This window comes from Mya arenaria, chromosome 6, assembly GCF_026914265.1.
Source record: "Mya arenaria isolate MELC-2E11 chromosome 6, ASM2691426v1".
Classification (NCBI taxonomy): Eukaryota; Metazoa; Mollusca; class Bivalvia; order Myida; family Myidae; genus Mya; species Mya arenaria.
Window position 1 is genome coordinate 14,396,518 of NC_069127.1, and position 14,771 is coordinate 14,411,288.

The 14,771-nt window shown below is 34.9% G+C and overlaps 1 protein-coding gene across 5 annotated transcripts in view; it reads left to right on the top strand.

Moving 5' to 3' along the window:
• The window catches only part of LOC128237275 (E3 ubiquitin-protein ligase rnf213-alpha-like), a 123,267-nt gene that overhangs the window by 84,723 nt on the left and 23,773 nt on the right, over positions 1 to 14,771 (top strand). For all 5 annotated transcript variants that reach the window (XM_052952644.1, XM_052952645.1, XM_052952642.1 and 2 more), the window contains exons 52-72: positions 261 to 423; positions 924 to 1,003; positions 1,253 to 1,394; positions 1,886 to 2,079; positions 2,322 to 2,510; positions 3,627 to 3,741; positions 4,648 to 4,839; positions 5,202 to 5,341; positions 5,560 to 5,767; positions 6,990 to 7,135; positions 7,827 to 8,016; positions 8,344 to 8,479; positions 9,612 to 9,762; positions 9,979 to 10,144; positions 10,771 to 10,933; positions 11,206 to 11,435; positions 12,705 to 12,932; positions 13,143 to 13,336; positions 13,451 to 13,556; positions 13,697 to 13,797; positions 13,989 to 14,177. In XM_052952644.1, the coding sequence (XP_052808604.1) occupies positions 261 to 423; positions 924 to 1,003; positions 1,253 to 1,394; positions 1,886 to 2,079; positions 2,322 to 2,510; positions 3,627 to 3,741; positions 4,648 to 4,839; positions 5,202 to 5,341; positions 5,560 to 5,767; positions 6,990 to 7,135; positions 7,827 to 8,016; positions 8,344 to 8,479; positions 9,612 to 9,762; positions 9,979 to 10,144; positions 10,771 to 10,933; positions 11,206 to 11,435; positions 12,705 to 12,932; positions 13,143 to 13,336; positions 13,451 to 13,556; positions 13,697 to 13,797; positions 13,989 to 14,177 (3,423 nt within the window). The remainder of the gene's footprint in view (positions 1 to 260; positions 424 to 923; positions 1,004 to 1,252; positions 1,395 to 1,885; positions 2,080 to 2,321; positions 2,511 to 3,626; positions 3,742 to 4,647; positions 4,840 to 5,201; positions 5,342 to 5,559; positions 5,768 to 6,989; positions 7,136 to 7,826; positions 8,017 to 8,343; positions 8,480 to 9,611; positions 9,763 to 9,978; positions 10,145 to 10,770; positions 10,934 to 11,205; positions 11,436 to 12,704; positions 12,933 to 13,142; positions 13,337 to 13,450; positions 13,557 to 13,696; positions 13,798 to 13,988; positions 14,178 to 14,771) is intronic.

Consider the following 14,771-nt stretch of genomic DNA (forward strand, 5'->3'; position numbering starts at 1 on the left):
AAGTTGATGTATTAATACATGTTCATTTGAAAACCGCATGAGAACATAGGGTTATGACTTTATTGTGGTGTTGTTATTATCACAAATTTAAAACAGAAATATTAAAGGCTGCCTTACTTTCACAATTTCATGAACCAAAATCTACATTCGCATTTAAAATAACAGAAAAATTACCAAAAAGCATGAAAGAAAACTGGTAAATATAGAATCGTTAGCTAGGTGATGTTTATACTTATTTCAGCTTTTTAAAACTATTTCAGCTTGGTCAAAATGGTGTATAGCTTTGTAGAGAAATCTAACCAGCCACCAACATGGTATGAAATGCTGCATGCTATACGACGCAATTTTGGTGGATTGGACGAAGTGAACCCAGAGGAAATCTTCAGACGTCATTTGGCACGCGTGATTTCATGCTCTACAGAGGTATGTTGCCTTATTTGACCTTCAGTTGAGTATTGCAATTGAGCTGGTGTCCATGCTGGTTGCCACAGTGGAGCATGTAAAAATAGTTTAACTTTAAATAAAGTTATTTGCATGCTACTAGTAGACTTGTTACTAATAAATTGACAGTGCTGAAATACTTGAATGAGCATTGGCGTACACTTCAATTTCTTGAAATATTTTAAGTGTTAAACAGTAGAAAGCTAAGCTCATTATTTTTGTTTTGGTATAATTTATTTTATTTTCTTACTTTAAAACTTCATGAGACTATTATAGCAGGTTATTAATTTTTTATCGTTATAACTACTTTTTGTTATGTAAAAGTAAATAGAAGCAAGTCATTTGTCTAAATAAAATAATTGACTTATACCTGTTTTGCCTAGATAGTTCCAAGAATGTATGGCCTTGTCTTTAACTATTCAAAAATAGTAAATACTGTTCTACATATAGATACGCCTTTGACCTTTACATTATCCTTACAGATACACAGAGCGAGAGACCCCGACTGTTCACCTGATGGCCTTATTCGCGCCTGTCTCTTTGACACACACAAAACAAGAAGGTTATTGACACTTTGGTTTCGTACTGGTTTAAAAGTGAAAGCACATTTATTACAACTTATTGAGCAGTGACGATGAATTTTATCATTCTTCTTCTATGTAGTATGCATGGTTAAGGAACAGTCCTAGTCAATCTCAGTCGGAATAATGTTATTCTAGTGTAACAGTGGTCGTGAATTTGAACTTCCTGCTGGACAGATAGTTTCCAGCCAGATTTACTTAAGAAATTGCAATTTGTATTCACTTTACAGTGAAAGTCGATACATGCTTCTGCTGACGGAAAACTTTGGAGCGCTGTCTATCATCCAGCAGCTACTTCAAACTAAGGGCGACGAGATACGACCAATTACAATCTTTGGGAGCAGCTTCAGGAGTGATCAAGAATATACACAGGTTTTGGCATAGTAGTTATTTAAACATATGTAGTTATTCAACTTTCATTTTAAATATGCAACTTTTAGCTTGTCTGTTGTTGATTCGTGAAGAAAATGTTAGGTTATTGTTATATTTGGATCAGCATCGTAAACTATAAAAAAGATATTCAAATAAAACTTATTCATATTGCCGAGAATATATGCACAACAACTGCAAGGCTAATATTTATGGCTGTTATTTATCAGTTATGACACTTTTTGAATGACAGAAAAAACAACGAGCGTTGGTATTTGCGTCACGGCGATCTTGTTGTGTTATTAATATATCATATTGGAAACCTGTAGAATGCATCTATCACTTATCCGTTTGAAGGTACTTTAGTAATTTTCAGTTATAGTTCTCTTGATTGGTTAGCCTGAATGACTCTGACAATTGCCCTGTGATCGCTATTAGAGTTGCTATTTGTATCTAATTGTACAGTTTCACATTGTTCTTGATTAAAACTTTAGGTGTGCAGGAACATCAACAAGATTAAGGTTTGCATGGAAACGGGGAATACCGTCGTTCTGCTCAACCTGGACAACCTGTATGAGAGTTTGTATGATGCCCTCAACCAGTACTACGTCTACTTCGGCGGTGAGAGATACGTCGACCTTGGACTTGGAACTCACAGAGTAAAATGTCCTGTTCATAAAAAATTCAGGTAACATCCTTTATTACGGATCAACATTTTGTTCATTGGATGTGAACCCCGCGTGTTTTCGTGAAACAAAAAGCTAGTTCTTAAGATTTTTTTTTAATATTTCCATTTAACATGTCTTTCTGTGCTCTTGGCTAGAAGACATTTAAAGATTCCTTCTGAGGTAAATTAACCGATTAATGCTGCTTTGCTTATAGGTTTGAATGATGGAGGTAGAGCTTAAAAGGTAATAATACGTTTTTCAGGCTGATCGTGGTAGCTGAAAAACAGACAGTGTACAAGAAATTTCCGATACCGTTAATAAACCGCCTGGAAAAACACTTTCTAACCGTGAACACCATTTTGAAAGACAGAGAGCAACAGCTTGTTTTACAGCTCGAAAAATGGGCCAGCGACTTTGCATGTCAAAATGATGGCAATAGCTTCACACAAAGGTAACTTGCCCATATCGATTGCGGTTGTGATAGGTGGATTGTAAGGTGTCCGGTGTTCGTCGTCCGTAATATTTTTTTAAAAACCACATCTCTTTCTATACCCCTTGATCCAATTTCACAATACTTCACAGGAATATTTCTTGGATGATACTCTTCAATGTTTTTCAAAGAAATATCTTGAATTGAGAAATTTGGTTGCCATGGCAAATGAAAGGAAATATTAAAAAATTTCCCAAATATTTCTACTGCTAATAGCTTAGTTATTTGCTTGTAGTATTGTTCTGTGATCCATTGCGTGTGTTCAAATTGTGTCTCTTTGGTCATAATTGGTCATACCTTGGGAGTCTCATGGTACTTAGATTTCTTTATATATAGAATCCTTCTCTCTTAAACTGCACAGAACAGTGCTCAGAAATATATTCAGTTCATAGTTTTGTCTTACATTTTTTTCTAATATTTTTTTTTCAAATAACCATACGTCCATAGCGTTTGACTTCCTAGCAGCTTGTTTTCTTACCAACCATCCGTATCCTAAACTAGAAATAACCTCCGAAGCAACCACATTTATATATATATATATAATTTATTATATATATATATATATATATGTGTGCATATTACCCTTTTAAAGAAGTATTTGGTTTTGTTGTGTATCAGCGTAAGTAATATAAATTACAATTATATACTCAAGCACGTTAATGGTGTCTAAGCAACGAATTGCTAGGAATGCTAGCAGGTCTTAAAAAATTACAATTCCGCTACGGGAGAAAGGAAAATTATCCAATGAAATATGAAAAATACTCGCGTGTGTAAAAGTAAACACAAGGCACTGCTGCGCCAAGGAAGTGTTGGCAGCTCATTTTCTTTGCACCTATAATGTGGTGGAGTTGGCGTATAATAGCAGTGATTTTGAGACATATGAAATCTTTTACCTTCCACGTTTGAAATATATTTGACATATGAAATATTCTTCATGATATGAAACCCAGCAGTATTCAATATAACCTTAATTTTGTTCCTATTTATGATAGTGATTTAGATTTGTGGGCTATAACATTAACATGTTTTATCGTTCACAAACACTTCAGACAAATCTAGTTTTTGTGTTATTTTCAGAAACACCAAGCGTAAAATGAAAGTAGGAGACGTTTTCATTGGCTTCCACAAGGATACATGTTCAGCTATTATAATGGATGTTTCACAAAAATACCCAGATAAACAAGAGAGGAAGGTAAGAAAGACCTCAATGACTTTTAATAGTGATTTTATCATAAACAACAAACAAAAGAGTTTCATTGCCATATGTTTTACCCTTTCGGTTCTCAAAGACGAATATTTCTTTTAAAAAAAATACCGCCAACGATAATGACTTTAAGTGCCTAACTTCGGTTTTCAATCACTCGGAAAATCGATAAATTTGGTCTGATTAGTCGGATTAATATTGAATACGTTAAAAAGAAGTTATAGTAATAAGTTATTTAACATTTTTCTGTACAATACGGAGATATATTTGAACGAGTACACAGCTGGGAAAATATGTACGAGTCCAAATATATCCCGTATAGTACAGAACAATGTTAAATGTCATATTTATTCTTTTCCTTCCTTAAAACAAATATTTAAATTTTTAAGACGTTGATATCAGATTTTGACAACATCTTGACGTTTTGTCTGTAAACAAACGAGAATTGATCATGGTAATTAAAGAGGATTTATGCCATTCCAACTTCACAGCGTCTGTCGATCCCGAATATCATTCGAAACCTTTACACACGTTTCGGTCGTTTCATATCATAGGTGTAATATGGGAATTGTGAACCTTACAATAAGGAAAAATACATGATTTTTTGTACGCCAGTGCGTCCCGATATGGGAAGATATTGTATGGTCACGTGTTGATAATAAGAGTCTATGATTGAATGTATAAATTCGGAATTGAATAATTTAAAGTAAAATCGACTTTATATCTGTGAGTTGGCTTACATAATACAACAATTGTATAATACATGTGTATTGTCTATTATTTTATAGATAAATATTTGTTTACTTTCATTCTCATTGTTTAAAGCTATATTTGTCAACTTTCATTCTCATTGTTAAAAGCTACATTTGTTAACTTTCTTTCTCATTGTAACAGCTGTTAGAAGCCGGCAAGCTGCTCCTACTTTGGTGTGCAACTCCGGAGAGTGTTGTACGACAAAACAAATTAGACGAACATCAACAAAAGCGATTTCAGAATTATTACCATGAACGACAAGCACACAGTAGCCTGATTTCCTACCTGCAAATGAAGCTGAAGAAAGATAATTCTGAACATATATTTGCGCAGGTATGAATTTTCTTTAACATAATCGAAGTAATTTGGTTAGCATGCACTAAGCTTACTTGTTCACTTTTAAGAAAAAAGGTGTTACTTATATAGTCCTTGTGTTGTCAACACTGGTGCAGTTGTCATTCCAAAAAATGAACCACTAGCTGTGAAAAAAGTGTGAAATACTACTAGGAACAATGCGCCAACCTTCCCATTGGTCCTGCTTTTACTTTTGTAGAGTTATGTACCTTGACCAACTGAGAAAAGGGATCAATATTGTATCTGTATGCAACGCTCTTGCTCTTTTTGTAATATATATTTTATAAAAACTTCATGTTTGTCATTAGTACTAGATTATTTCTTCTTTTTTTCTTATAAAGGTGACAACTCACAGCAAGCTACTTGCGTCAGTCCATAAACAAGATATCAGCTTAGAACTTGGCATAGATGTTGACAGAATAATCCTTCTGGAGACTCTTTCCTCCTTTGATACAGAGCAACAGTTTACAAACAGAGTTCAGTAAGTACATGCACATGATCAAAACGATTGACTCTGTGTTGTTCGAATAATGTAATTATAGTTTATATTCCATAGAGCAAAGTTAGATTTTTCTTTGCAACATACTTTTGGCAATTAATGTATAACAAATTTAATATAATACCAATTCACATAGAATGTGGTCTTCGTTTGCTTATTAATTCATTGATACATGTAACCAGTGCATGCGAATATTTCAGGCAGCATTTGCAGACAGCCGGAACTGGCGAGAGCTTGATGTTGGTTCAATGTGATTCCGGGGATGTTCATGCAAACCTGATCGCTTGTGCCCGTTATATTGTAATGGATGAGTACGAAAAGGCACGAGAATATTTACGAGCTCCAGTGCACGCCATCTTCATTGTACAGTTACCTCGAAAGGCGGGTGGGTGCTTCACTGGATTTCAGGTAAATTTGGCCCCACTGGTAAACAAGCGCACCTTGTAATCAAATGTTTAACAATCTCATCTAGGTTAATGCACAAAATCATCTGAAACAATTTGGTTGAAAGGAAAGGTTAAACAAGATTTTAAGTATGTTTTATGTGGTGTGTGATGCGTTTATGATCCTTTTTCTTGAATTTCTTTAACTTAAAAAATTGGGCAAATTGACCTTCTGAATGCTATTTGTACTAATTCATCAAATAGTGCGTACATAGTTGTTTACTGGCATAAACGTCATGCTCTGTTATTTAATGTCAACGTTAAATATCTCCTGAGATCTTATTTTGACTAATTCCTAGCTTAAACGTGTGTATCGTTATCTAAAATGACACAAGGGTCTCAACCAGGGTGAGAAAAAAGTATAGGTCTGCTATAAATAAAGATACGCATTTCTATTATACAATAATTATTTGTATTTGCAAATCAGAACAGATTTCTGACAAAAACAGTGCTAATAATGTATTTATTTAAGCATTATACCTTTAAAATATCAAATTATTGCATCCCTTTCCTTGATTTACATTTTTATGCCCCCACAAAGTGGCGGCATATAGGGTTGCCCTTGTCCGTACGTACGTCTGTCTGTCTGTACGTACGTACGTCCCGAAGATTGTTTCCGATCTAATTCTTGAAAACCGTTCGTCCAATCCTCACCAAACTTTAAACACATGTTTGTGACCATAATATCTTGATCAAGTTCGATAGTCATGGAAATCGCTTTAGTCATTTAGGAGTTACGGCCCTTTTTTGCCCAAAATACTTCAAAAATATATGTTTCCAATCTAATTCTTGAAAACTGTTTGTCCAATCCTCACCAAACTTTAAACACATGTTTGTGACCATAATATCTTGATCAAGTTCGATAGTCATGGAAATCGCTTTAGTCATTTAGGAGTTACGGCCCTTTTTTGCCAAAAATACTTCAAAAATATATGTTTCCAATCTAATTCTTGAAAAGTATGTGTCCAATGTGGATCCAACAAGTTTGTTCCTGCCTGAATGGCGCCATATAACCTATACAGTCTTGCGATGCCGTAAAACCCAACTCAACTCAACTTATCCTATATGTGCAGATTATCCTGAATAATCATTATGGCTTATTTTCTGTGACAAAAAATCGAAGTGGGGGCATCCGTGTCCTATGGACACATTTCTAGTTATTAATTTGTTTAAAATCTACACTGTAGTGCGGCCGCTGGCATTCAGCCCACATAGATGATTTATGTCCGGAGAGTACCCAGATGCCGGATATCCAAGACCTGCAGGGGAAAACTGTCAGCGGCATCTTTCACAGCGTGGTCAGGAAACATAGTCCACCTAGTGATATAGAAGCGTATGTGTATTATGTAAACAGTTGATATAAGATGATTACAAATTATTGTCATGTTTTCATCCGAAAATAATTATAGTTTTTTTTCTGCTTGATTGTTAATGTAAAGTATATACAATAATACAATAAACATATGCTTCACTTAAAGAATTATAACTTGTTTGTACATATTAAAGTTCAGATTTGCAGCTTAACATTAGTAATTGGCTATACAAAATGAAGCGACATGTGCACTCTTTCGGGTTTTGAACTTGTTGTGTAGCTGTGTGGTAGAGTGCCTGCCTGCGGAGTGCCTTTCTATAAAAAAACACAGCTTTTGCTAAGCTTTTTCAAAATAGCTTAGCTAAAAAACCGCAGCTTTTTGAAAAGCATAGCTTTAGCTAAGCTAAAGCTGCGCTTTTTAGAAAGCTGAGCTTTTTTGGCACGGGTGAAGGCCCATTGGCTAGATATCCAAAATATTTGTAATAAGCAATAGTAATGAATTCTGCTACACATTAAAATGCCATGAATTTATAAATCAGTAGTCATGCAAAATGTCATGACGGACAGATGAGAGAAAAAGCTGTTACATGTAATATTGCGATGTTGGCTATTGCTGTCTTGTAAGGGACTCCCTTGATAATTAAGTTTGGTTCAAACTCTCATTTTAAATTTATTCGATTAACAAGGACATTCGTTGTATTATATATGATAGGGAACTAAGAGAAGAAATGGATTGGACTGAAAATGGGGCGAATGGCACTCAACAGATTGATATATATACGCGTACTAATGACGGGGCAAATGAAGGTGTGGATGTGATGGACATAGATGTGGAATTTAACCGACCAATTGTGGCAGTGAACAAAGACGTGGCTGATCATCAAAGACAAGCAGTTTTGAAGGTTACTTTACACTTATCTGTATATCGTGGTACGATTCATTACTTTAAACTGATTCTATTTTGATCATGTAAAGCCCTTAAAGGCAGGAAAGACCTTGTAGCCATTGACGTCATGCAAAAATGTATTCGAAACTGTTCAAGATAATGATATACCTAAATCTTGGTACACATGTGTTAAATGCCACTATGCATATGTGTTTGTTTAATCACTCTGACGAATGTTATTGTCTAGAAATGCTCCTTGACTAACTGAGAGGAATTGATGATTATTGGCTTTCGACTACCATACTTGTTTTCTTAAATATAATGATTCTCTTTTATTTTGCAGCTGGACGGACTGATTATGCAGTGTGTTCAGTCGGCTTTAGCAATGGTCAAAGACAAGGAGGACTACACACAGAGAGAAACACAGAGAGTTGACATCGTTTTGAAATGTTTAAGACATGACATTCGTTCAGAACAGGGTATACATACTTATACAATTACATAATAAACTTTATATTCATATTGATTTAATTAGTGTACACATGATACGTCATATTAATATTTTCTATGCAGTTTGTAGTACATTTATATGTCAAATAATCAGACATGAATTTAGGTGAAATAACAAAATTATCTTGGTTGAGTTACATACTTCAAAACTGTCTCAGAACGATTGTTTGTTTTTTTACTTTTTGTAGTTTATATTTTTTGTCTTTTAACGGGACTCGCTCATGGTTTGTAAAATGCACTTTTTACAGAATGATACTGACAACAAATGTTGAAATATGTCTGGATGTCTGTATGAGCTCCGGTGGCCGAGTGTTTAAGATATCGGTTTTCCATTTTTTTCTTGACTGTACAAGTGTGTCTTTAATCCCGTTGAAAACCAGATTTTCTTTTTTTTACTTTAATTGTATTTTTTTCCGCAATTTCGGTATCCAGTGTATATCACGGGATGAATTACGTCATATATGCTATGTCAGACGGCAAAAGCTTTCCTTAAAATGAAGACTTAAATCAAAGATAATTTTTCTTTTACTTCACTATTATAAATGAAATTAAGGGCAGTATATGCCGCTTAAAGAGCCACGCCTTCGTTTTATTACCGGAGTTTGGTGAAGTGATTAGTTTCATCAAACACTTATGACAAACCTGTTTCCAAAATAATGTTTTGACAGTGCTCCGTCAGCCGGCCATATTGTGAAAAGGTTTGTCGATGTGTTTTAAGAAACTTCACTCTCAATCAAACTCTGGTAAAAGACCGAAGGCGGGGCTCCGTAAGCGGCCTAGATTGTTTCATTTAAAATGGTAAAAAAATAGGAAAGTTATCTTTGTTTAAAGATTTCATTCAAAGCAAAATATTGAATCCAAACGTACCATTTATGACGCAATTTATCACGTTGTATACACACACTCGGTATCAAAGGGTAAGATAATTATATATCAGATGTTTTCAGATACATTACGGGAAAAAAGTTTTTTTGTCGGAAACATGAGCAGTTTTTTTAATTGTAAACCTGTACAAAAATCTTTAATGAACATTATGCTTATATCTGTGATGATTCTTGCACTAAGGAAAAATATGTATATAAGTACTTGGTATAATTGCAGGGATAGACACTTTCTTGACAGGGTTGCAAAGACTGATTGGCCAGTTGTTGAAAGAGAAAGAGGAGAAGACTGGAGGAGATTACATTGCTCAGTTGTGGATGACTCGCGAGGCTGCAGCAGCCGAAAACATCAACAAAGCTGGCACATTTAGGTAATTATCTCATTTGTTTATAAATATATTTGATCAGTATCATATTTCAATAAGGCTAACCCAAGTAATTGCTATAGAAAGCAATGGTTTCACGCTTCAATAGAAATGTATTAGTAGTGCGTGAATTCACAGAGGTGAAGCATAATTGTGTACCACACAAAAGCGCACTATCCACAAGCTAGAAGTATTCCAGCAATTTTTACACTCTTTTTCTAGGCGGTCTTGTCTTCAAACGATCATCTCTAAAGTGTCACCGATCCTGGCTGGAATCATTGCATACCTCGATACCAACAGGAATCTTGACCTTATTCACAGTGACGTTGGGTGGAAACAGATGCTGTGGACGTCGGTCCTCAATACTGAAGGAGCAATACAACTACAGGTAGTAAGGTTAATGTATATAGTAGCAATCTTGTTGACAACAAAGGTATGACAAAATAGTGTTTGATTGAGAAATATTGTGTTGAATATAAAGCTGTGTTTAAAAGCGAATGTTTTTTTTTCAAACTGGCATGTATACCGAGTCTGACATTTCAAGCATGTATTCAAAATATATCTGATTTACAATATAATGATACTTTATCCACACAGACATCGATGGTATTTTTATTATTAACGGCTACTGCATGTATGTGAATTAGCTCATTTTTTCATATTTCGCTAGGTCTAATATTTGTGACTCAATTTATTTACTTAAAGTTGTGTTTTCTGTTTAAATTAGCGATATAATGTGAAATCAATATCCCCTCATGAAATGATAAATCTACTGTATTGTGTTTGTCCGACTGTTCTACTCAACGCTAGATTGCATTAAGATATCACTTTAAAGTATAAGCTTTTCTGTTAAATAAAAAACATGTGGATTTTATAAAATTTAAAGTGAAAACTAGTACTCGTTAAATGAAATTGAATTATGTTTCAATATCAAGCAACCAGTAAAAAAGGTTTTTGGTCTTTAATTTGAACTTTTTTGTATGTATTTGAATAGTTGTTTTTCTGTTTATATAGTTTTCAGATCTCCAATCTCCGAAGAGATGCAGTGACCTTGGTGAGATGCTTGTCATGACAACCGGTCGTGAAGGTCACATGTTCTCCGCTTGCGTGCCCTTCTCATGGACCATGATCCAAATGATTGCGGATATACTGCACGACATTTTACCCTCTGATGAAGGTTAGTCTTAAAAACCGTAAGCACAACATATGATTTTACACTAAAAGTCTTGATGATATATGAAAGTTATCTTCATTTTTCGTGTTTGTAAAAGTTGCCTGACAATGTCTTTTGTATTCTTTGGTCATTTTTATGGTGTTGCTTATTGTTATAAACGGCCTTTCTGTGGAAACCTTACATATACAGGTTGTAAATATGCAACTGGGTTTGTTTGCTTAGTTACGCTATTATTAAGGTGAAAGAAAACGTTTAATTAAAATATAATAATACAGAATTTGAGGATGAACCAAGCCGAATAGAGCATGAACAAAATAGGACAATAGCATTCTGTGCGAAGATTGTTGCTGCAAGGCCGATGGGAATGATACTGAATCAACTTGTGGATGGTATCCAGGAAGGAAGTGTAGAACAAAAGCATGCCACCGTTTTCGAAATCGTGGAAGAGTACATCCAGGACTTCGTGCATACGATGTATTATCCTAGACGAGAAGATGAATTCAAAGTAAGAATTGTTAGCTAGAGCACAATAAGTGGATGACTAATTATCATTTTTGTTATGCTTCTGTTTAATAATGAAGTAAACGAAGTAAAACAATTACCTTGTAACTCATTGAATGAAACATCGTGCTATTTTATTTAAAATCCTAAAGCAATGCAATATTAACTGTGGTTGACTAATTCAATGTGCATTTTTTATTTATATGATTTAATTCTAGGTGTTTATTTCTATGTGACTCAATATCATTTTTTTCAACGAGTTTTCTAGTATTTTTTATGCCCCCGTTTCCCTATCTCTAAGGTCAAGCTCACACTTGTTTATTCACAATGGAATGCTGCATATATAAGGACATAGAGTATAGGTTGTTGTGTCCGGGCTGTAACTTTCTCTTGTATGGACAGATTTTAAAATGACTTGCCACATGTGACGGACATACCAAGACGACGTGTCAGGTTTAAGACCCGTGTCCCTACCTCTAAGGTCTAGGTTACACTTTGTGTTTATTCACAATGGAATGCTGCATATATAAGGACATAGAGTATAGGTTGTTGTGTCCGGGCTGTAACTTTCTCTTGTATGGACAAATTTTAAAATGACTTGCCACATGTGTTCGACATACCAAGATGACGTGTCGCTTGCAAGACCTAAGTCCCTTCCTCTAAGTTCAAGGTCATGCTTAATATTTGTTCACAATGGAATCCTGCATATAAGGACACAGAGTATAGGTTGTCGTGTCCGGGCTGTTACTTTCTCTTGTATGGACAGATTTTAAAATAACTTTCCACATGTGTTTGACATACTATGACGACGTGTCGGTTGCAAGACCTGTGTCTCTACCTCTAAAGTCAAGGTCGCACTTAGGTGTTTATTCACAATGGAATGCTGCAAATAAGGACATAGAGTATAGGTTGTCGGTCCGGGCTGTAACTGTTTCTTTTATGAACAGATTTTAAAATAACTTGCCACATGTGTTCGACATACCAAGATGACGTGTGTCGCTTGCAAGACCCATGTCCTTACCTCTAAGGTGAAAGATACACTTAGTGTTTATTCACAATGGAATGCTGAATATAAGGACATAAGAGTGTAGGTTGTCAAGTATGGGTGGTATTTTTTTATGTTCAGTGGCAATTTAAAATAACTTGCCAAATGTATTTGACGCGTAAAGGCAAGATCAACTTTTCATGTACTCTCCTTGTTCATAGGTCAATGTCACATTCGGGGGCATTCGTCGCATACTGTGACAGTTCTTGTTTTATTTTGTTCTTGCAGCTAGTGTGTCAGACAGTGCATTACAAGACCATGGAAATATGTGAAGCTACAAATTCTATGGGATGCCTGATTGAAATCCTGACTATTGTACACGTTGCATATGACATTCTTGCACTGAGACTTGCCTACTTCAGAAGCATGAACGGAGTATGGCCACAGTGTAGCTCGGTCATACTTGAGGTGAAGAAAACCAACCCGGATCACTTCATGTTCAAGGAGCGAGAGTTTGTAGGTTCTTTCTTATAAAACTCATTAATATATGACTATATGTGATATTATAATGTTTTTATGCTTGTCTTCAATAAAGAAATATTGTTGTAAGACTAAAATTTTGATTTGTGTGACATGTATCAATTTGTTTTTGGTCGCAATACCGAAACCAATATGAAATTAAATGTTAAGGAACAAAACCATGTGCATATTTTTTTTGTGTTGTAGACGTTCTCTGCCTTGCGTCTGTTGATTGAGAATTTAAACCCAAAACCTCAAGAATTAAATGAAGAAGTACAGAGAGGGAAATGGCTTCATAAAGTCCATTTGTACAGACCTGTGATTGAAAAAGTGCTAAATCTGCATTCAGAAGACCCGGCTCTGTATGGAAGTCATAGTGAATTATCCGTACTGAGAGCGAAGTATGTTGATTTTCATTTAGTTTAATAACATAACCCTTTGCAGAAGTGTAATGTATTTTGTATGTGTTGTTATGTTTGATACATTTTGAAACCTTATTTCCTCAATTATCTTAGATCGAACTGGGGCCGTGTAATCGTAATGAAGCTTTTTATTGAGCATGTTTGCAAAAAGGATGGAAGAGAAGCAATCACCATCAAATATTGTATGCCACTTTGGAAGGTACGTGTTATTTTAATTATCAGAGTATGCACCTATTCTGAAAACAATCTTGTTGAGCTTGTCTGTTTTTTAAGAGATTAACTTGGCAGATTTGTGCAGGTTCTGGTCATATTCAGAGAGTTCATGCTTTTGCATTGCAGATACTGGGAGAAGAAGTCGACATGAAAGAACAAAAGTCCTTAGAAGGTGTTGAGAAATTTTTAAAATCGTGCAACCAAAATGCACTAAAGACATTCAATGGGTAATTGATACTAATACTTCATAATAAGCTCGAGTAATATTAAATGCGTATGGTAATTTACTTGGTAATGCCTAATATTTCTTATAAATATACCCTTTGTTTAAATAAAATGGATTTATTTCGTGGCTGTCTGCCTAGAAGTTCGATGGGCATTCTGTGAGAATTTTACTAGCTAGTTTGTCCATTTCCAGAGCGGAGATTAAATGCTGTAGCTGTGAACAGAAGCTAGAAGGCCCGCCAGTCACACTACCTTGCAAGAACAAAGATGTACTTTGTGATGCCTGTCTTGGAGAAATGAAAGCTCTCGACCAGTATGTGTGCCCCAAATGTCATGAAAATCTAGGGCAAGAGTGGCAACCTTTACAGATGGAAGGGAATAGGTAAACTAAATGTGTAGTTACATGTATTTTTGTGTATGTAAGCGATGATGAACTTAATTAAACAAAGTAAAAATAGAATTCTTACTTCAGTTTCAACCTGAAAATTATGGCAAATATATGACTAACCATTTATAGTCTATATATATGAAATGCCACATGCATTAATACCATTCACAAGTCGTAACAATTTATAGTCTTAAATATGAAATGTCATATGCATAAATAACATGCAGAATGGTGTCAATGTGTTACCTAATGACCACTTTTACTTTACTTCATATCTCTTGAATTTAGCTCATCCAATATATTCGAAGAATAAAACAATCACGGTTACCATGTACCACCTTTAAGTAATTTTCTCAGCAAAATCATCCTAAAAGTGTACTGATATGAAACTTTAAACAATGTTCTAATCTATTGAACTTAATCAATTAAGTAAGATGGCTTAGACATAAATTATTTCCCTTTAGAATTCGTCTTTGAAGTTCTTGATTATTAACCAGGTTTTCACATAGTGAAACCTGGTTATTAGAATGGCGAACGTCGTTGTTCGGTGGGCGGCCTGGCGGCGCAAACTCACCTATGAAACTAAAT